The 21,467-nt window shown below is 48.3% G+C and overlaps 1 protein-coding gene across 7 annotated transcripts in view; it reads right to left on the bottom strand.

The window, feature by feature from the left end:
- Positions 1–21,467, bottom strand: part of KDM2B (lysine demethylase 2B) — a 104,598-nt gene that overhangs the window by 9,274 nt on the left and 73,857 nt on the right. For all 7 annotated transcript variants that reach the window (XM_054289065.1, XM_054289066.1, XM_054289067.1 and 4 more), the window contains 2 exons: positions 6,345–6,569; positions 3,076–3,219 (listed from right to left, as the gene is read on the bottom strand). In XM_054289065.1, the coding sequence (XP_054145040.1) occupies positions 3,076–3,219; positions 6,345–6,569 (369 nt within the window). The remainder of the gene's footprint in view (positions 1–3,075; positions 3,220–6,344; positions 6,570–21,467) is intronic.

Below are 21,467 nucleotides of genomic sequence, written 5' to 3'. Positions count from 1 at the left end.
ATTTAAATACTGGTTTTATCACAACTGTGTGCCTTTGAACCTTCTTTCCCATGGTAGGTGTAAGATACTCCAGGAGTTGTTGTATACATCTCTGCCTCAGGGGAACAATTCCTGGCCCAAGCCCAAGTTGGGAACAAGTTATTTCCCGCACTGAATATAGAACAAGTGCTGCTGAAGGGAGAGCATTACAGCTCTGTCCCTTCTGTGAAGTTTAAGGAACTGAACAGATGTGAGGAACTGTAAGCAAACTAATTAGACACACACAAACCTGCCACTGAATCTGTCCCAAGCCTTTCAGGCTGGGTGGGAGCCAGTTCTGAGTGTTTGCTGCAAACAGCAGGTGGGTGTCTGAGCACAGCGTGAGGCGTCACTGAAACCCACCTGCAGCACCAGGGCAGCAGCTCAGGCCTGAGCACCACAGCTCCTGCTGGGGACTCCTCTTGTAGGGACATGGAGACCCCAGGATGCTGATGTGGCATCCCTGAGGGAGAGCCATGAATTCTGGCAGTGCCCAGACTGACACAGGCAGTGAGACACACCTGGGCTGAGGCTGGGAAAGGCCTCTGTATCCCTGCTGCTCTGACAAGGCACCCAAATATTCACTTCCATTGTTATCAGCACATCCAGCTGAGATGGAAAAGAACAGGCTCCTAGTGGAGAAAGGAACCCCCTCTCCCTAAGGAAACAGCCTCTGATGCTGCACTCAGACATGCTAGCCAGCAATGCCAGCAATTTGAGATGAAGCAAGAAAAATTCACCACTCTTGGTTCAACTCAAGCACTGTGGAACAATGCAGGGCAGTGTTCATCCCAAAATCTCATGAGCTCCCTCTGGAAGCGGCGCTGCGCTTGCGAAATTCTCACCAAGATCATTTTCATAAGAAACCCGTTCAGCAAAACAAGCTTTTGTGTTGGTGTGGTATTTTCAAGGAAAGGAGGACGTCAGGAAGCTCCTGTGGCACTTGTGAGGACATGGAACACCCTGCTGTCCCAGCTCTGCAGGTGCTCTGGCACCCAGGGCCCCCCCAAGGCTCAGTGTGCCAGGGCTCACCTGAGCCACCCTTCATGCAACTCCTCAGAGAGCTCCTCTGGCACTGCTGCTTCGTGGAAAAAACCCCAGAGCATGAACAGCCTCATCAGGAGCTGGAAGAAGATGGAATTCAAACCACAACCAACCTGCCCTGGAGAATAAATCACCCCCTGCACCAAACTACACAAGCTGTGGGAGATGCATCTTGGAGGGAACTCACTCCACAGGAGAATGAGCCAGGAAAGGACATCTGCCCTGATCCAGCTTATCCCAGTCTCCCCCAGCAGCACGTGTGCCAGAATTCAGCTGGAGATGGCCAGCAGTTCCCATGGTGCTGTTCCCCAGTGGGACAGGGAGGCAGCTGCCCTGGGGCTGGGGCTGCATCAAAGGCTATTTATGGGCTCCATCCTCAGGGCTCAAGGGCTGCAGCAGCACGTAAACATGCCCAGAGAGTTCTGCCTTGCAGGAAATCATGGAACCTGGGAATAAAGAGCTAGGAAGGATCTAAGGAAGAGGCTCCATTTTCCTTTTGCTGTTCTCCTGAGCAGTCTCATCTCACCTTCCAAGATGATTCTGAAATTCTACCAGTGCTCTTTTGCCTCAGGAAATAAACAGCACCAGTTACCAGTTACCCACCATTTCAGCTCAGCAGAAGCACTGAGACATCCAAATCAAAGGCACACAAGGCACACAGTAAATCTCCCAGTGCTTAACTGTCAGGAACAGCCAAAGCAATGCTGTTCCTGCTTACCAAAAGCACACTCAGAGCACCATGCCTGTGTGAGACAGCAAACAGCCCCTGCCTGACTTCACAGACCTGACTCACATCCTGTGCTAGTCCCAAATGTAGAATGGGGAGAGGAAGTCGTACCTGAGCTGCCACTAGACAACAACTGTCCTCTCACTGAGCCCTGAGGTGCCACTGACACTGCAAGGGCAGAGATGGGGGTGCACAGGGCCCTTCCAGCAAGGGCTGGAACAGCAAAAGCAAAATTAAGGTACCGCTGAAAATGAGCAGCTCCTTCCTCTGCTTCATCAGCCCCCAAAGTTTTGTTTTAAGCAGAGCTAAACAAGCAAAGCTCCTTTTCAGAGCCCATCTGTGGCAGGAACTGAGCACCAGCTCCATGAATCAGGGAGGAGGCTCAGCTCTGGTTTGCCAGCTCCCCACACTCTGCTCTAATAAATGACAGCACAGAGCTGGGAGCAGCAGCACGCAGAGCTCAGGAGAAATGAAAGGCCAGGAGAGCTTCACCCCAGGCCTGCACAGAGCACACACACCTCTGCTCCCAGACAGCCCAGAAGGGCCCAAACGCTGCTTTTGGGGCACCCTGTGTCACAACACATTTGCTTGGGCAAATCACTTTAACCATAAACAAATCAGCAACAGGAAATGGCTGATCAGCTGAAAGAAACCAGCTCTGGAGCAAGGCAGCTTCTCAAGGCTAATGCAGGAAGAGATGCCCAAAATGACACTTTTGTTACCAGCAAAGAATCCAGCTGCTCGCAGGACTCAGCCAGCCAAGGGTGAGCACTCCTGCAGCCTGCCACTGGCTCAGGCTGTTCTCCAGAGCTCACTCCTGCTCCAACACTTGCCCACAACATCTTCAGAGCCAGCTGCCCCCCTAAGGCACATCTGTGCCTGGACCTACACGAGAGCCAATTGTTCATCCGTACTTTGTGGGGCTCAGGATTTGGGAACATCTCACCCTGAAGTACAGATTGCTCTGCCTTCCCCATCCCAACTCAAACACCTCACCTCCTTAAACAAGGGGCAAAAAGAAAGAAACAAACCCACAAGATCTTCACACACTCCAAAGCCAGGCTCCCTACTCCCAGGGAATGCTGTTACATCAAGGGCCCTGCCTGCTGGCCAGGGCTGTGAGTGCCACAGATCCCACCCTGCTCCTCACACCAACTCTCTGCTCCCTTACTCACTGTCCAAAGATGAAAAGCTAAAACATTCCCAATTTCTGTGCACCACTTTTACATTCAGGTGATAACTAATTCAGCTTTTGTTTCCAACATGTACCACATCCTTGTACTCACCTTAAGGCATCCTGGGTGTATGATTTCATTACAAATGGAGCATTCCATTAGCATGAGATTAAACTTGCTCTCCTCCTCTTCCACAGTGTCCTCTTTCCCAGCTTCTCCACACACCAGACACACAGCAGTGTGAGGCAGCACCGGCTGTTCAGGGATCAGAAAGAACTGATCAAGATATGGCAGACATGGAAACACAGAGCTCAATGTGCATTTACAGTATCCATAATTTATTATGGATAAACTATTGTGCAAACTGACAGGAAGGCAAAAAAAAAAATTGTAACAAATGAGGGCTGGGTACCAGATCAAGCTCCATAGGACACGTTTCACCCTGTAGCAACAGAGGCTCAGGGAGCATTACTGGGATGGATGAAAATGCATTTTTGGTGGGTTCCTTGAATCTGTGAGCTGACACAGACATTGGCATGCAAGTCACTTCACCAGTGTACAGTGGGAGGGGAAAGAATCACCTTAGACCAGCACTATTCCCATCCATTAGGTTCCACAATCCGAGGAGCAATTTGGCAGCTCTGTATTTACAGGCAGGGCAGACAGATGTTATGGGACCTGATCCAGGTCTCACAGCAAGCCCACAACAGAACCAAGAACAGCCCTTTTCCTCACTGGCAGTCCATTATCCAGGGCCCTGCTCCCAGCCTCAGCACTGCAATAAGCTCTGCTCACTCAGGAAGAGGATTCTCTCCTGCAAGTGTCACAAGTAAGATCACACAGATTTTTTTCTTCCTTTGAGGCAGAAAGGGAACTGCAGCATCTCACAGAGCTGTCACCCATGTCAAAGCACTGAATGCCACTCTAATTAAAAAGCCACCTTTTTGCTAATGATTAACAAAATTCTGGTCTGCAGCAATAAGGTAAAAACCTCATTACAAAGAAGAAAAGGAAGGACCTGGGCTGCCCACGAAGGGAAGTGCCATTGACTGGGCTGCCAGTCCTGAACTACCACACAGCAGAAGCAGAGATGGGGCTTTCCCAGCAAGGATCTCTTGTGGATGGAGTGAATTAATCCCTAAGAGAATACGTGCACACCAACCCCTATTCCAGTACCAACAGTGTGCATCCTTCAGCAAGGTTCAGGCGGGGGAAGCCCAGCTGTGTGAGCCATTAGAGCACAGAGCATTTTGCAAACAGCAACACAATCTTTCTTTTGCTGGGAGCAAGGGTGTCCAGGCAATTCCTCTGTCCCTGGACGGGCTGGAGCAGCATCTGGGCTGTCACAACGTGTCCTCCCAGCCCCAGTCCATGCAGTGTGTCCCAGGCACTCCTGCTTCCCTTCCTGATGGAACTGGCGATGCAGAGGAGGCTCCTGCTCTCTGAACAGCAGCACCACGGGCTCTCTGAAGGCTTCTGAGCTTAATGAAAGTCTGTCTAGTTAATATTGTCAGTGTTATTAACCAAGGCAAGGACAGTCCCAGAACTGTAGGGATCATTACTTCCATACAGCTTCAGCATCTTGCAGGGTCTTTTTGGCTGCAAGCTGCTGGATATTATTACTGCTGAATTGTTAGAGAACAAGAGCAAAGCCAATAGGACTGCTTACAGAAATGTAAAGCACCTTGAAAGGTACAACATTTCAATTCCTTAATTTTCTGGGCCCTTGCTGCTTTAAGAATTTGTAATAATCTCCCTGATATTTGCACCAACCTAGAAAGTGCAGAGAAGTCACTGTCAGTACATGTGAAAGTGGAACAAGTAATCAGAGACCCCTGGCTACCTCTGTCCTAACTGAAAGTAAAACTCTAGGCACAAGAAGAGAAATAAATCCTCATTGGAAGACAGAAAATGACTACACTCAGCTAGAAGAGAGCCCAGATCATCTCCAGAAGGCTCAGCCTGTGTTACTGAGAGTGAAACAGCTTAGTATGAAAGTTTCCTTCATCAGTGAGGATGAGAAAGCACACTGCAGCCCTAATTTAATCCTTCCACTAAAAAGGCAGCATGATTTCACTATTTCTTGCCCCTGGAGAATAATAAATTCTTCATCCATGCTGTTCAATTCATGCCACACTCCAGGAAATCAAGTGTTCAAAGAAAAGACACTTGAGCTGCAAAAGCACTCTGCAGAAAGGTGGATATTCTGTGTACTTTACTGAAAGATCCAGCAGTGCTGAACCCAATCCTCTGTGTCAGGAACAGTGCAGAGCTTGGCACAGAACATGGAGTGAGCTACCAGGAGCAACTACGGGAAACTATAAGTGCTTATCAGTTTTTTATCACTGGTAAGTCATTTAATCCCTCCACTTTGGTCATCTCCTAAGAATTAAAAGAAAAAACCCCAAATACTAAGTGAAGGGAAATGTAATGAGAGAAATCAGTATAGATAGGGTGATATTTCAGTTATGAATAAACAACATTCCTTTCTTCAAAAAAACAACAACAACAGAAAACCAAACCCATAACAACAGCATAAACAAGACCTTCTAAAGAATTAAAGTAAAAACTAAAGCTGATTTTTAGCCTTGAACAGAGTCACTGCACACATGAGACCAGAGAAGAAGCTCCACTAGTCAGCATGGCAGCTACAGACTCAAAAGCTGCTTGAACAACTTAATGGAAGATTAATCTGTCAATATTTGTTAAACAGAAAGCTATTGCTTGTGACTCAAGAAGCTCCTAAGTAATGTATCACAGGAGCCCAGGAAACTGCCTGCCTGCTTGCCCTGTTCTGATGCTCTTTCCCTGACAGCCATTTCCAGTCCCCGAGGAAGACAAGACCCTGGACTGATGGCCCTCTGCCTCATTCAGCTCAGACCCTCTGCTCTATGCCTAGGTAACAGCAAACAAATTGAAATTCAGATCTCTGTGAGCCTGGGGCTGGGGTCATCAACACCAAAATCTTGGAGGCTGTCAGTCAAGGATTTCCCTCATCCTAATTTGTGTGGATAACATGGCACAGATGATTGCAGGGCAGCTTTTCTCAGGAAATTCCAACATCCAAATCAAACACATCTCTTCATCCTTAGAATCAGAACTTCCTACTTTTCCCATTTCCCCCCACATCTCAGAGTCTGAGGGTGACTTGAGTGCTGATTTTTGATGTACTGACAATCTTCACCTCTACACTGCTAAAAGGAAAGCTGTCCTGTTAAGTTTTAGTAGCATTCTGGTTTACGATTAGGGAAGGATGGGAAGCACTAGGAAAGAAAAGATCTGAGCTGGGAGGGCAGGGAGAGCTCCCAGCCCCACACCTGATCATTCAGGAGACACAGCAGGAGGAAAGGACCCTGCAGGCGAGCCGCAGACACACTTACAGCTATGCACTGCCTCATGATGCAGGACTGCTTCATCCTGCCGGGCCCCCCGAACTTCTTCATGTCCTTGCAGAAGTGGCACTCGCCGCACTCCGTCCGCAGGCACGCCTCGCACTTGCGGCATCGCGTCCTCCGCCGCCGCGCGCCCACCGTGCTCCGGTTGGCAGCGAGCTTCACCGCGGCCGCTGCGCCCAGCTTGCCCTTGGGCCGGCCCACCGCCCTGTTCTGCAAGAGACACACACAGGGTGAGCTGGGAGAGATACACACACAGGGTGAGCTGGGAGAGATACACACACAGGGTGAGCTGGGAGAGAGAGACACGCACAGGGTCAGCTGGGATAGATACACACACACAGGGTCAGCTGGGATAGATACACACAGGGTGAGCTGGGAGAGAGAGACACACACAGGGTGAGCTGGGAGAGAGAGACACGCACAGGGTGAGCTGGGAGAGATACACACACAGGGTGAGCTGGGAGAGAGAGACACACACAGGGTCAGCTGGGATAGATACACACACACAGGGTCAGCTGGGATAGATACACACAGGGTCAGCTCTGAGACACACACACACACACAAGGTCAGTTGCACATCCAGCTCCCTGCTGAGTCTGTGCCAAGCTGACCCCTGTTAATGAATGACACACAGGTAATGCAGGTAAGGCTCAGCAGATGTGTATGGTCACGCTTAGACATAAAGGAGCTCCACTGCCTTTCCAAGAAAGGATGGGCTGTAAAATGGTAAAATGACACAAAAGCCAGGACAAGCCCATGTCAACAGGAGGGCAGGGAAAAGACATTTAGGCACAGCTCAACACAAGATCAAGTCCCAAGTGAGGTTCTTGGCTTGGGTCAATAGATGATCTGTGCCAGTGCTGAGCTCTGGGCTAGAGATATCTTAGGTTTGTGCTCAGGTTAAGCCAGAAGGACTTCCTCTGCTCAGTCCAAGGAGCAGCAGAAGTGATTTGGTGGTTAGGTACAGCAGAGAAACACTCAGCCAATGGCTCAAGCCCCCAGTCATATTCCTAAAAAATCAGCAGAGAATGAACTACTGCCAAGCAATAAAGTAGGAAATAAAACACAAATGCTACAAAACCCTTCCAAGGTAGCTCCCCTCCTATCCAACACCCGCAAGTGCTCAAAAATAGAACACCAACTGATGATGTGCAAAGGCTAAAAAGGGCATCCCAGGTCTAGATTTCAATGACCTTTAAGACAGAAACTAAAGGAGCATGAAAAGATTTGAAACTATTAGGTTAACTGCAACACATTCACTCTGGACATCCAAATTTCGTGTTCTCATCAGAAACTCCCTGTTATACACAAGAACTTACAGCTCAAGTCAGACATCACTAAATACCATGTAATTGTATGGAGCTAATTATGCAAGAATTGGCTTGGCTCATACTGACCCCTGACAGCTTTCTCCATAAAGATGATAACAACAGGACTGCAAAGTTCATTGGTTTAGCATTTATACAACTCTTCCATTTTCTGCACATCTCAGCACATGACCAACAGACCACCCAGTTTCACTTTCTGTTTCTGTTGAATTCTGGGCAATCAGCAAGGCAGGGGCAGCTTGGCTGGAAGGAGCCATGCAGAAACTCCACCAGAGTTTTTAAAAGAAGAGATGTGCAAACATCTCTTGTACACTTGGTTGTACAAAAGCTTCCCCAAGTGTCCTGCTGTACAACCCTGAAGAGAAGCCACGCCGCAGTGTATTTGATCTTCCTCCCAGCTGACTTAGCAAAGCTCCAGTGACTTTCTCTAAGCTGCAGAGAAGTGCTGATATTTTAACAGCCTCAGCCCAGGAATCTCAGTGCTGGAAGAGAAGAAGTCAGGAGCTAGACCCCTTAAGTCTTCTCTCCTACAGACTATCATTACTGAGGTGGGAGAAAACACTACTTAGTCCATGAGGGTGCAGAAATTTCTGCAAAGTTTTTAATTCCACTCCTCCAGAACAGATTTTGTTCCGTGTGCAGGCTGAGCCTCGCTGTGCTGTGTGAGCAGAGCTTCCTTCCCATCGGCAGCCGCAGCGGCCGCCTGGACTGCGGATCAATGTCAGACACTCCAAAGGATAAATATTTACCTTCTAGACCAACTTTCCAGCCTCTCAAGGATAAAGTCGGCTCTGGCAGGACTGGCTTAGAGGCAACCTAGATAAGAGATAATTTTCTTCCTCAGCATGAATCACTCCTCCATTCTATTAGAGTCTCCTTCAGCTAGGAAGGGAGGCGAGACACGAAGCAAAGGCTGGATAGCAGCGGGAACAAGTTAAACCAAAACATGCACAACAATCTTGGCAGCTCCCCTTGGACAACAGCACATGGAAGATTCTGTGTGAGCACCTGACTCCTTCCTACTGGGAAGCAACATGATTAAGTTTGAGGCAAACAACAGCTATGACACCGTGAGAATGCTGTTTTTAAATGCTTTCAAGGAAAAATCAAACTCTGTACTTTTCCAGCTGAAAGACAACTCCAGCTTCTGCCACAGTGATATGAGCCAAGTCCTAATTCTGAGGACAACAGTTTAAGTGCCAGGACACTGCAAAGACACAAGTGATAAAAGGCATCACTTGAACACAGAATTTGAGAACCCTAAAAGCCCACAAAAGCAGGAAGGTGAAAGTACAAGAACAAGTCTGGAGTCAGACCACACCACACAACTCAGATTTTTCTTCCAGACACCACCAGAACACAGCAGAGGTGCAGATCTCCATCTCACTCTATGGAACATTCTTGCCTACCCAAACCTCTTCACTGCTCATTAGCAAATTGTACTAGCTAGGTTTGTACTAATTTACCAACCAACCAATCCTCAATCCAAGCCACGTTTTCACTCCAGGATGTCGCAGCCAGCAAGGCTGGAGAGGCCTTGCAGGAATTCCCGTTCGTATCTAGTTTCAAGGGGCTCCAAAAGTGGTCGCTTAAAAACCTCCACAGAAGAAAATCTGGCCTGGGATTCAAGGGGGTAGAAGGAGCCTCCAACATGGCTTGGGGTTTATTTAGCACATGGCAGACAGCCAGATAAATTCCAGGTCGATGTTAGTGAGGAGATGCTGCAGGATTTCCAGCTCAGACTGCAGTTTTACAACATACCAGGCCTGGTAATGAGGCTGGGTAAAATCTCCTTCTAAGTTCCTATCCCCATCTCTGCACTGCCATTTGTCACCCTCCCAGCACAACTCCATGGACTTGTCTTGCAAATAATGAGCCCATGGCAGGGGATTGCAGCACTCCTTGTGCTGGGTGCCCAACAAACAGCAGCTCCAGGGCCTGAGGCTCAGGCCTGGCTGTCACACCCACTGGGGTGACACCATCTCACTCCTCTGGAGGGACCCCACCGTCTCCTCTCCCAAGGAGATGCAACTCTCAAGCACAGCCTGGACCTGATGACTCTGTAGCCCCCCACAGCTGTCTCTGAGAACTGTCAAGGAAACAAAGATTGTACCAAACTTGAAGATTTTTTTCCCCTCTTAAACCTTACAAAGAAGCCGGGGAGCTGAGACAGAGCCTGCCTGGAATACCATCACCAGCCACCATGTTCCAACATCTCCACAAGAACTGTGCTCATAACTTCTGTGACCACAGCAAGTCTGCAAAAGAGAGGCAGGGGATGCTGGAGTGGTGACAGCCACTCTGCCAAGCTCTCAACAAAGGCAGAGCAAGCAGCTGCTGAAATGTATTAGGATTAATATCTTAAATTCGCATCTTTATTACACCGAAACCTAGGAAGCTGGTGGACTTGCACAGGACACCATGCTGGGTTGTTTGCTTTGTTTGAGTTTTTTTTGTTTTGGTTTGGTTTTTTTTTCTTTTGTGGGATTGTTTTGGTGCTGTCCATATTACTGCTATGACACACAAAGGTAACTTGCACCTGCTCCCAAAGCCGACACAGCACTGGGGATGAACATGGGCCATCACAGGTACTGTTCTATGCACTACAAAACCATTTACAAGTCGTGAAATTGGGCTCACCCTCCCACACCACAGCGCTTAAACATGCCCACCCCCTCCAACAGGAAATGCAGAGATTTTCTGAAGTGTTGGCCTCCTACAGACCCCACCAAATTCAGCACAATTAGCACAATTAGGGCACTCGGTGGGGTGGTCACCAGTAATTAAAGAGTCTCTCAACAGGGCTGTGCTGACCCAGGAATAAACTCACAATTCTAAACCAACCCTAGGAAATGAGCTACCTGCAAGCCTCTGCTCAGAACATGACTTTATCCTGGTTATGGACAAACATTTGGCTGCTGGGCAGTTTCCACTTCCACATGTCCCAGCCCTGCCCAGCTGTCACTAAAAAACCACAGCCAGGGTCAGAAGGACCAGAGGCACTAAGGAATGGCCTCTGCCCTGAGCACAACCCTGACTGCAACAGGAACATAACCCTGATGTTTACAGCAGCAAATTTGTAACCTTCACAATTGCAAAGAACAACTCAAAAGACCTCGGGCAAACAAAAAATACCATGAACACCAAACTTTGGAGAAAACACTGCAAGAGCCATCAGCCATTAAATGCATCATTAAATAGGTGCTGATGTTCCCCAGCTGCTGTCCCAACACCAACTGAGATCCGCCAGAGATGTCACCAGGCAACTTCACACACAAACTCCTCCACCCTAGAGAGGAAGAGCAGCTGACCCTGCGACCAAGTCCAGCAGGAGGGAGGTCCTGGTGCTCAAAGCAAGGCTGACAAAGCCTGCAGCCTAGAAACGAGCTCTTCTATAAGTGGCCTTTACCTGGGCACAGCTCTTATTCCACCACTCAGCTTCAGTGACCTGCTTTAAACTGCTGCCAGCAGCACCAAACCATTATTTCAGACTCCACATCTCCACAAAAAGCCCAGAGACGTGTGGGGCTGTTCTGAAGGGCTCCTCAGGGGGCAGGTCAGCGAGACCCTGAAGCACTTCACTTCAACCAAGTACAACCTGAACAGCTCATGTAGAATCCACAGTGTACATCTCCCCTGGACAACATCTTTTATGTGTGCAGTGCTCACTGCTTTGGGTGCTGTGCCACACAAATACATCCCTTGCATTTGCAAGGCAGCAGTGATTTCCTTCTGTAACACACAGACAAATTCTGATTATTCTCATTTTCTGTAGTTTGACCACATCCTCACAACCACAACAGCACCCACAGATGAGAATCCAGGCCTTGCCAGGTGCCAGTCCTGAGCTTAGAGCTTTATGTGGCACTGCATCCCAGTGCAATTGTTTTAACAGAATTAGGATAGCCAAATCTAACAACCACTTGTTTCTTTAGGAGGTCTGATAAATAAACATTAAAGGGAAGATATTTTTTACAGAAGCTGCATGCATTAACCCACAATTCCTAACTGCTGTCACCTGAAACACCACCCTAAAGGGGCTGGATCATGGGCAACACTGGGCACAGGAGACACCACAGGGTGGCACAGCAAAGGCTTCTGGTCAGTTAGATCTACATCCCTTCCCCACTGCATTTTTCCATCCAAACAGGGCGCCAGTTCTGGAGGACAAGACTGCTGTGTGCTGCCCAGGGCAGTGAGCAGCACTGTCCCCTCCTGCTCCAGTGCCACACTCCTCTCCCAGGCTCCTTATGCAGGGAATTCTGGCGTTCCCACTAGAAACACAGACTGACAATTCCCAGCAGTGCTGCACACCTGGTAACCCTGCATGTACCCCAAAACATGGGTGCTGGCCTTGGCTGCTTCAGCCTGTTACCCTCACACTGCAGGCACTGCACAATCACAGAACTGCTCAGGTTGGAAAGACCTCAGGGATCATCGAGTGCAACCATTACCACAGCTCTGCCACGTTCACCACCAAACCACGTCCCCAAGTGCCACATCCACACCTATTTCTAACTCTTCCACAGATTCCACAATTCCCCTGAGATGTCTGGGAGTAATCACAACCAAGTCAACAGTTCTTCTGTAATAAACCCTTACATCTGTTTAGCAATTAACAGAAACCCTTCTCAAAGGAAGAACTCAGAGGAAGAAGGAAGGACAGGATGATGTAACTGCAGGAATGCAGTGGGGCCAAGGAAGAAGCAAGATTAAGAGAGCAAAAAATCCCACTGATGCCAATAACATCCTTAAAAGCTGTATTAACTGAAGAGCACATGTCAACACCAAGGACCAGGTCTGACCAAAGCCTATCTACCCAAAAATCTGCACATGCAAACTCCAGGAGAGCTGTTTTCCTCTCCCAGTGGGTGTTTACAGTTACATCACCCTCCTTCAGAATACACTCCTGCTGGGGTGGAGGTGTCCTTCAAGTCCAAGGTCCCTCATTAAACAGCAGCACCGAAGGGAAAGGGAAGGCACTGGAACTTTTTCAATCCCAGCTATCCCAAACCAGCATTAATCCTCTCCAGATGTTTACTGCCACCATCTCCTCCACTTCATACCTACAAAATCCCCTTCCACCACAACCAAAGCAGCTCTTAGTGACCCTTCCAGGTGACCACACAGAACTCCACTTCTGAATCAGACTCATTTCCCACAAGAAAATAGAAAGAAAATAAAAGTTTATACTTTGCAGGTTCATCTGGGTGTTAATGACACTCCAGCAGCTTTTCTGCCAACATAGCAATGTTGTTTAGGGTGTGATAAACTGGCACATCAGTGCCACTGTCAGTGCCCCTGTTTATTTTCCTCTGGTGGTGAGGAAGCAGAAGTTAGGCCTGGAGGGTGGAATAAGATATATTGGCAAAAACATGCTTTGGGAGATAAGCTTCAGCAAAAGTAGGAGCTCTTAAAACAAAGACCCTGCTAAGTTCCAGACTCGGGGCACAACACAGCTTTTTTACTGCTGCTTTGGGACAAATCCCCCTGTCCCAAGCAGGCAGAGTTTTCTCTGTTTACACACAGTCAGAAATCAAATTTCTTCACACCAGGAGGAACACGGCAACCTGGTGGGCTGGGGCAGGTGCTGCCCATGACACAGGACACAGCCCCAGCACTGCTGGCCACTGCCACAAGTGCAGTAAATCCTGTGTGCTGCAGAACCTCACAGTCTTTTTGCCTTCTTAGGTGAGACACAGACCAGGGAAAGAGGAATGAAAGTCAGCATAAAAAATGACAAAACCTGTGGGCTTCTACCGGAGCACTGAAATTGTGCTGCTCAACTGCTCCCTTAGATGTGAAGCACCTGTTACACATAAGGGCTATCGCAGTAGAAAAAGCAACATAATATTGATTTGACACGTCCTGTGCAGAAAAAGAGGGTAAGCAGACATTAAAGCAGGCCTGTATGAAAATACAGCTGGAACTACATGAGGTGTTTTACCACTGGAACAGAAAGGAAAACATTCCACAGCTCTTTGGTACATAGGTCACTGCGTTATAGTTTAGGACCAGACCAAGTTTCTTAAGAAACTCTAAAAGAAAGATTTCCCCCGTCTTGCATTAATTTTTGTTTTAAACTTCTAAGACACAAAAATGCTATGAAAGCCTCAGGTTTTAGAAGAGTTGAAGAATCCCAGAACACAACCAACTTTCCAGATTCATCCAGTGAGAACCAGCACCTCCAAGCAACAATTTCACAGCTGGTACAATACAGCTGAGACCAATCTGCTCTCCCAACCATTAGTTCTTTTTAAAAAGTGTGCAGTGATTGCACCAAGACACAGGCACAAATGGAAAAGGCCTGGCATGAGAAAAGATTTAAGAAAAGAAGAGGATGGGACATTTAACTACTATGTGTGGGAGCACAGCAGTGAACTCAAAAGCAGCACAGGCCTGCGCATTCACACAATACTCAGAATTAGGTAAAGGCTTAATAAAGTTACTCATGCAAACCTCAGCTCAGGCTCTTGGACTGACACTGACCAGGCCAGCACAGCACGTTGTGCCCCCCAAGGTTCCTGCATCAGCTCTGCCATCCCTGGGGAGCACCCAAGGCTCCCCACCACGCCAGATTCCTTTCCGATCCTGTTTTCTACGTGCAATTCTGAACCAAAACAAGGTAAAGTTGCTCAAAACAAGATGGGTTTTGGAAGATCATCTCAACACCTGGACTACATAGAAACTTGTCTCTAAAAAGACAATATCAGGCTATTTTAAAGAGCGAAACACCTCGAGTTAAGAACAAAACTATCAAGTTTATGTTTAAATTACATACACATGTTTAATACTATTCCTGGTGCATTTTTAATTGCTTAGGCAGTTCTTAGAGAGTAAAATACGCAATCTAGAACATATGTTCTGGATTATTTTTCACAGATTACTTCATAAATTCAAGAAGTTTATTCTCCTTCCCCCACAGGAAAAAAAAAAATTAAAAAAAGCCTTCAGAGAATAAACCCTGCAAGTATTAATAAAAGTTCTCTTTTCATTCCAGCACACATCCTTCTCTTTCTTCTACATCCCTCGTCCCTGGGAATGGAAAGGAGGCTTTGGCTATAAATCAAACGAAGACAAGGTAGCCAGGCTCAGCATCAGACTCTCCCCCAAGTCCCGCAGCCCTCTCAGCTATTTGAGGAATCTTAATAGGAAAAAAAATAACAATTCTGCCGCGGACAGGGCAGCCCCCGAGAGGCAACAGCCACGGCTCGCGGCGCGTTCGGGGCCCTGGGAGGTGCCGAACTCGCGGTGCCCGGGGCGCCCGCGGCGGGCGAGGCCGAGCGCCCCGGGCCGGCCCCGCGGAGGCTCCGCGGCCCCGCCCGGCGCGGTCCCTGGGCGGGCGGCGCTGCCCCGGGGCCGCTCCCGACCCCACATTGTTCCCGTCCCCGCGGCCGGCGCGGCGCTGCCCGGCCCGGCCTCCTCCCCTCCCTTCCCGCTGCAAACTTCGCCGCCCGCCCCGGACCTGCTCCGGCCCCAGCTCGGGCCCCGGCCCCGGCTCGGGCTCCGGCTCCGACTCGTAGTCCTCCTCGTCGGCGCTCGCAGACATGGCCATGGCTCATGGTGGGCCCAGGCGGAGCCGAGCTGACATGGCTGGAGCGGCGCTGCTGGCGGAGCCCCGCTCCCCGCACACACACACACACATGCAGGAGGAGGAGGAGGAGGAAGGGGGGCCGTGCATATTCATGCCAGGCAGCCAGGAAGGGGCTGGCCCTGCCGGCACGGCCAATCGCGGGCCGCTTCCACACCGCCGGCCTGCGGGGACAGCGGGCACCGCGCGGCCGGGGCACCGCGGCCGCCCCCCGCACACGGCGCGGCCGGGGACCGGGGGCTCGGCCGCCCGGCCGGCAGTCGGTCCCCCGGCGGTAACGAGCCCCGCGATGTGCCGAGGGCCGGCGGGGGCGGGCCGAGGCTCGGGTGTGCCGAGCGGCGCTGGGCGGGGAGGATGCGCGGCCGCCCGCGGGGCGCTCGGCGCTGCTCGGGCTGCTCAGACAAAGGAGACGCGCACAGACACACACACAGACACACAGACACCGCACACACAGACGCACACACACCCTGCACCGCGCTACCTGCCCGCTCCCCTCCCGCGGCGCGGAACCTCCATCCCTCGGCAGGAGGAAGGCACCGAGCAAACTTCCAGATTGCAAGCGGCAGAACCAGCGCTGGGATAAGATGAGGCGACCCGGCTGGTGGAGCTGCTCGCATCTGGCCTCACGCTGCTGCTCCTTGTGCAGGCACCCCCTCTGTGACTTGCTCCGAGGAACCATTTCTAGCCGTGCTCTGATCATCCTGCCCCGCTGCTGGGGTTCCACAATGAAACCCCAGTGTGACATGGTATACATCGGTCACCTGGGGACCTGTTCTGGATCCAAAGGTCCCGGGGCCAGCACCTCCACATGGACACTGCCTTGGCCCTCCACAGCTTGAGGGTCACAGGCCTGTATTTGAGTGCTGGAGATTTAAATTTCCCATTGGATTTATGGGCCTGCTTTCAGGGGAAATCCCGATTCCACTCAAGTTGTTAGGATTTTGCCTCCGGCTCCTACGCCCACAACACAGAATTAAACATGAGATTAAATATTTGCATGTGCTGAGCAACCAAGAAGCCATAAAGAAGCACATCTAATGGTCCTTGCATCAGGATTTTTGCCAAACTAGTTTCAGCTAGGTTCCCTGGTCTGAATTACCACACGGCACAACCACTTTGGGTAGTTCAGAAGAGGCAGCAACAGGCAAGAGCTGGCACGGGAGCAAGCAGGAACACAGCCCTTGTGACACCAGGATCCACACTGAGCCTGGTCCCTCAAGTTTAAGTAACAAAACACAGTCAAACTTTAAACACATATTTACAGGCAATTGCTGATAAAGCAATGTGAATCGTGTAATTATGCCCCTTCCTTATTTTCAGTACATTAAATATCCATTGAGTGTTGTACTTCTGTCCTTGCCAACTCCAACTCAAATGATGGGTAGGCAATGGTGTTCTCTCCATCCTGCTCATCCACCATGCTGGGAGCAACAACACGTGAAGGGGCTCCCAGGATGTGCTCAGCCTCTGACTCCTCAGGTTTCTTTCTTCCCCCATTGTGCTCCTACACAACCGGGAGCAGGAGCAGACGAAAGCTGAGGCATGAAAGGCATGTGCCTAAGGCCTTGGCTTTCAGAATCACAAGGTAATATCAGAATCCAATGTTTTCTGGAGGAGAGAGGAAGGGGGGGGATGCATCTCATGACAGGTCTACAATGTTTTCAAGCACGAGCAAGAACGTGGCTCCAGCCGTGTCTGCGGTGCCATAACACACCTGGCCTGCAGCAGCAGCAGCAGGAGGACAGGTGACATCCGGAAGGAAAATGCTGGTCCCACACCTGCCCCTGGCAAACCAAGTCTCCACTAGCCCAGCTCCCTGCAAGGCTCCGTCTAACCTGGCTCACACCCGTCTCTCCCTCTGGCCTTTTGGCTCCGTAATACAGGCGGGAGAAAAAAATAACTCGTGACATCCCCCAAGGACAATCCACCAGTCACACCACGGCGAAATGTCACTCACAGCAAATTAAATCATGACAGAGATCATCCTCCTCCTCTCAATGTGCAGCACATTCCAGCACTCCTGATGCTGGCATTGGCCTCTCCTGGCTGCAGCAGGTCCTTCCCAGTGTAACCCACAGCACGGCCACGCTGCCCTTGCAGCAGCACCACAAGTGACAAGAGAGCTCTAATTACAGAGCCAGGGTTAGGACAGACAGCTCACACATGCCCAGATCTTGGAATGATTTCCAAACCCTAGGTAAACTTTGCCGAGATGGTGTTTAAAAAAATGGGATAGGGTATGATATAAAATAGCAAATCGGGAATCAGCAAGGGGGAAACAACACAATAAAATAATTTTTTCTGATTATAATTGCTCTCAAAAAAAGTTATCCTGTACAAGAGCAGCTAACCATTCAAAGGAATATTTAATACACAGAAGGAACTATTAAGAGAGCATTTTCCAGCTCAATTCTTTCAGCTTGTCTGCACTAGAGAACACTAAATTACAGCAAATAGTGAGCAACCCTTGTGTGAACAGCATCTAGTTGCCCAGCCTGGTGGAGTTTACAACAGTTTAGAACACAAAATAAGCAGCAGTGACCCCAGTCCTGCCTGCAGTGGCAGAACTGTGTCCCTACTTCAGCTTAGTGTGATAGAGTTCAGTAATAAATAACATCCTTAATTACACTGCTGAATGAGCCATAGTGAAAACTGCATGAAAACAGACAGCACCTTCTATTTTGAACTGTTGCTTTGATTGCACCTCACCTGAAGTCATATATAAGTCTCATCAATATCATAATCTTCTCCACAGAAACCAATTATGTTGTCACAAACTGAGACAATAACCTCAAGCGAAGAATAAACAGCAGGAGCAGATGAGTGCCAAAGAACCAGATTTTATTCTCATGCAAATATCCTTAAGTAGTAAAACCAAGCTGGGGGAGGACGACTACAACCCCTGTGCTGTACTCACTCACTCCTAAGCATCTCCTGTACCAACAGATTGCAGCTGCTGCTGCCAGCCCTGAACAGGATCTGTGTTTTCCTATTGCACACTAGAGTTTATGATGCTCAATAATGAAGTGAAATAAAGTTTTTTATGTGGCACAAACACACTTTTGATTTAAGCTTCCCTTGAAACTTTTTATGCTTCTTTACAGAGTATTATATTTAGCTGGTATTAGAAAAAATATTTACTCAGAAACAATTAGATCTCAAGTTGGTTGATATGCAAGTCCTTGAAAAAAGAAGTGATTTGAGATGCTGCTGCTTTCTGCAGGCCAGCACATACATTTTTGGAAAGGAAACCCACGGAGATGTTTATGAATCACAATTATTGACCTGTATCAGAATAAGAGAGTTACCTAGTAGCTTTCTAAGGTTCATTGTTTTGGTGTAAGTGTCCATTCACATGAAATATGATCTTAACTGTTGGGCCTGAGCAAATTTCATGACACTTTTCTCAAGAGTTTTAACCAATATTTCAGTTGTATTCTCAACACTAGCAGTGACAGTCTGACAGCCTAAATACCCACAATCTCACTACTTCCCATCTACTTCATCTGAACTATGACATAAGAGTTGTCATCAGATGCACTGAGTATCTGTCACAATCTTTTCAATAGAGTCTGATTGATCAACTTTAAATCAAATAAAGCAAAGCAAGATGAAATAATATTGACTGCTCCCTCCATGCAATGCTACTGCTCATAGTTCCCTAAGCAGTGTCCAGCACTGTTCCAGGAGAACCCAAGGCAGCAAGGGCTGTACAAACCCTGCTGGAGGACACAGCCTGGGCCCCTGCAGCAGAGGAGCAGCAGCCAAACAAGAGCCCAGCAAACCCTGCTGACAGGAACTCCTCACACACAAGCCTTAAAACCCAAACAGCGCTCCCCAAACCCCAACACCCTGACATCTTAAAAAAGTACTAAGTAAGACTGCAGAATGGTGAAACATGGACTTCACCTATCACACAAGAGACTCTTCTCTGCAGGAAGAGCCATGACATGACTAGGACTATCCCCTAGGAAATGGGGGAAATCCTGCCATGCTTCCTTCTTCCATAAAGCCTTATGGCACAAAGCATTTCCACAGCACAGTTTGTGTCTCCAAGAGCCATGTTCTGTCAGCAAATGCAAAAGCCAGAGAAGGAGGTTCCTAAGAAGATAAGCAGTGAGTGCCATGCTGTGGAGGAACATGCAAATAGATGTGAAAGAGTGGATTAACCGGAATAGGAAACCTGCTTTCCTGCAAGAGGCTCAGTGTGCTCTGACACACAGCACAGCACGCTGGGAGAGTCAGCTGTGTCCAACGTGTGGGCAGCAGCCTGAAAATCCAGAGACCAAACCCAAACACATGCTGAGCAAAGGAAAAGCTCAAGTGCAGTTTGCTTGTGAGGGCTCATTGCTCATTGTTCTCACCTACAAACTTGACTTGGATCTGTGGGGTAACATCCAGGACTAACAGCTAAACTATACCAGGCTAAGACTCACAGCTTTTACTGGAATATACCCATATATTTTGTTGTATTTATTATTTTCAAAAAGGAGAGCATTGCTGTCCCTCTTCTATTTGGTCCACTGGTGCCTGCAGAAAGTCCAGAAGTTGAAACAAGCCCTCATTTATATTCTCAGCAGACTTTCATTTCAATGTGCTGTGGAACTAAGAGGAAGCCATCTTCTTGGGGACAGAACATACAATTCCATTTTGTTCTGAAAAGTGCACACAGGATTAATGTCCAGAATTGCACGGCCTGTACTTGCAATGACAAACGCCTTTCCCACTGCTCTGCCAATGTGCTTGGTCCAGAAACAAAACTATTCACTTTCAGATACGTACTCAAAGCTTGGATTGCTTTGATGTCGAGGTGGTGGAGAGCAAAAGGATGTTGGAAGTCTTAAACCAGTTTCAAACCTTAGCTTCTGTTGGCCAGCTCAGCCATAAACGTAGGCCAGGCTCCTGGGGATAAAATCTGAGATCTGTCAACTCATTTCACACAGACTATCTAAGGAAAAGGTCTTAAGACTACAGTAGTTTTCATCAGCACTTATACTGTCATGAAATAAAGACAAAGCTTCTGTCTTGAAAAATGGTAGTCAAGGCATAGTTGGGAAAAATTCATATTACTGAATATTCGTGTCTGTGGTAGAAGGATGACAATGGGGAGGAATACATAAATCTTCTTGTATCATACCTGGAGCACAACAGTTGGAAAACAGAGATGTCTGTTCATTTTTTTCCCAATCCATTTAGATTTCTAGTCAGAGTCAAAATGGCTCTAATTTACGTGTTTGATGTATTAATCACATAAAGGCATTGGTCAGATTTCAAAGCAAGTGGCTGAGAGTTGATAAGAAGTGAAAATATTAAGTCAAAGATGGAAGATTAAGAAGGTGCTCATTCAAGTCCTTGCTATTTATAATTACTCCCTGAAGGGACACAATATTTCAAGTACAGCCTCTTGAGGTGAGAAATAATCTGTCAAGTCACCAGGCAAAAGTGTTAGAAAAATACTGAGGCAATAGGCAGTGAGGCTCTTTTGTAGAGTCACGGAGTGGAGTGGGCTGGAAGGGACCTTCAAGACCATTTTGTCCCAGCCCCCCCTGGCAGATTCAGTTGGATCCACATCCAGCAGACCCTGGAACTGCTCGGCTCTGCACCGAGTTACTGCACAAATGAGTTTGTCTGGAGGACTGATGTGTGTAAGAGACTGGAACAGCACTCAGAAAAATAAACAGGTCGGGCAAGGAGCTGCTGCCTTGCTGGGCAGTGCTGCTCTGGGAAAGCAGAGCCTTGACAGGAACTCCCAGCAGCTTCAGCAGCTTTCCCTCCTTTGCACTGTACCTCGAGAAACCTTTGATTCTGGTGCATCAGGTTTTCTTCCTGCCTCCACGTGTACTTAGCAGGGGAAGGCCTTAGTTTCATATGTGTACAGCTACTGTGGAATTCCCTTAAAAAAATATCCCCCAAACATCAACTATGGGATTTGTGTCTTAATAGATTTGTCAGGAGCCAGAACTGTGGTATTTTTCTTGAATGTATTTCATCTTTCTCCTACCACATGGCATCTACTATTCTACAGTGTAAAAGAACACGAATTATTCAAAATTATTTAAATCACTGATTCCAATCACAATTTAAATCAGTAAAGAGAAAAACAAATTTAAATTGATTTAAATCCTCGTTTTCTTTTGTACTTGTGCTATTTTCTGTGAGAAAAGTAATTATTAGTATCTGATAATTATG

Source organism: Melozone crissalis, unplaced genomic scaffold (assembly GCF_028551555.1).
Source record: "Melozone crissalis strain CALT ecotype California unplaced genomic scaffold, PUWL_Pcris_2 ptg000063l_1, whole genome shotgun sequence".
Classification (NCBI taxonomy): Eukaryota; Metazoa; Chordata; class Aves; order Passeriformes; family Passerellidae; genus Melozone; species Melozone crissalis.
The sequence above is the reverse complement of the archived record's forward strand: the minus strand, read 5'-3'. Positions and strand labels throughout refer to the sequence as shown.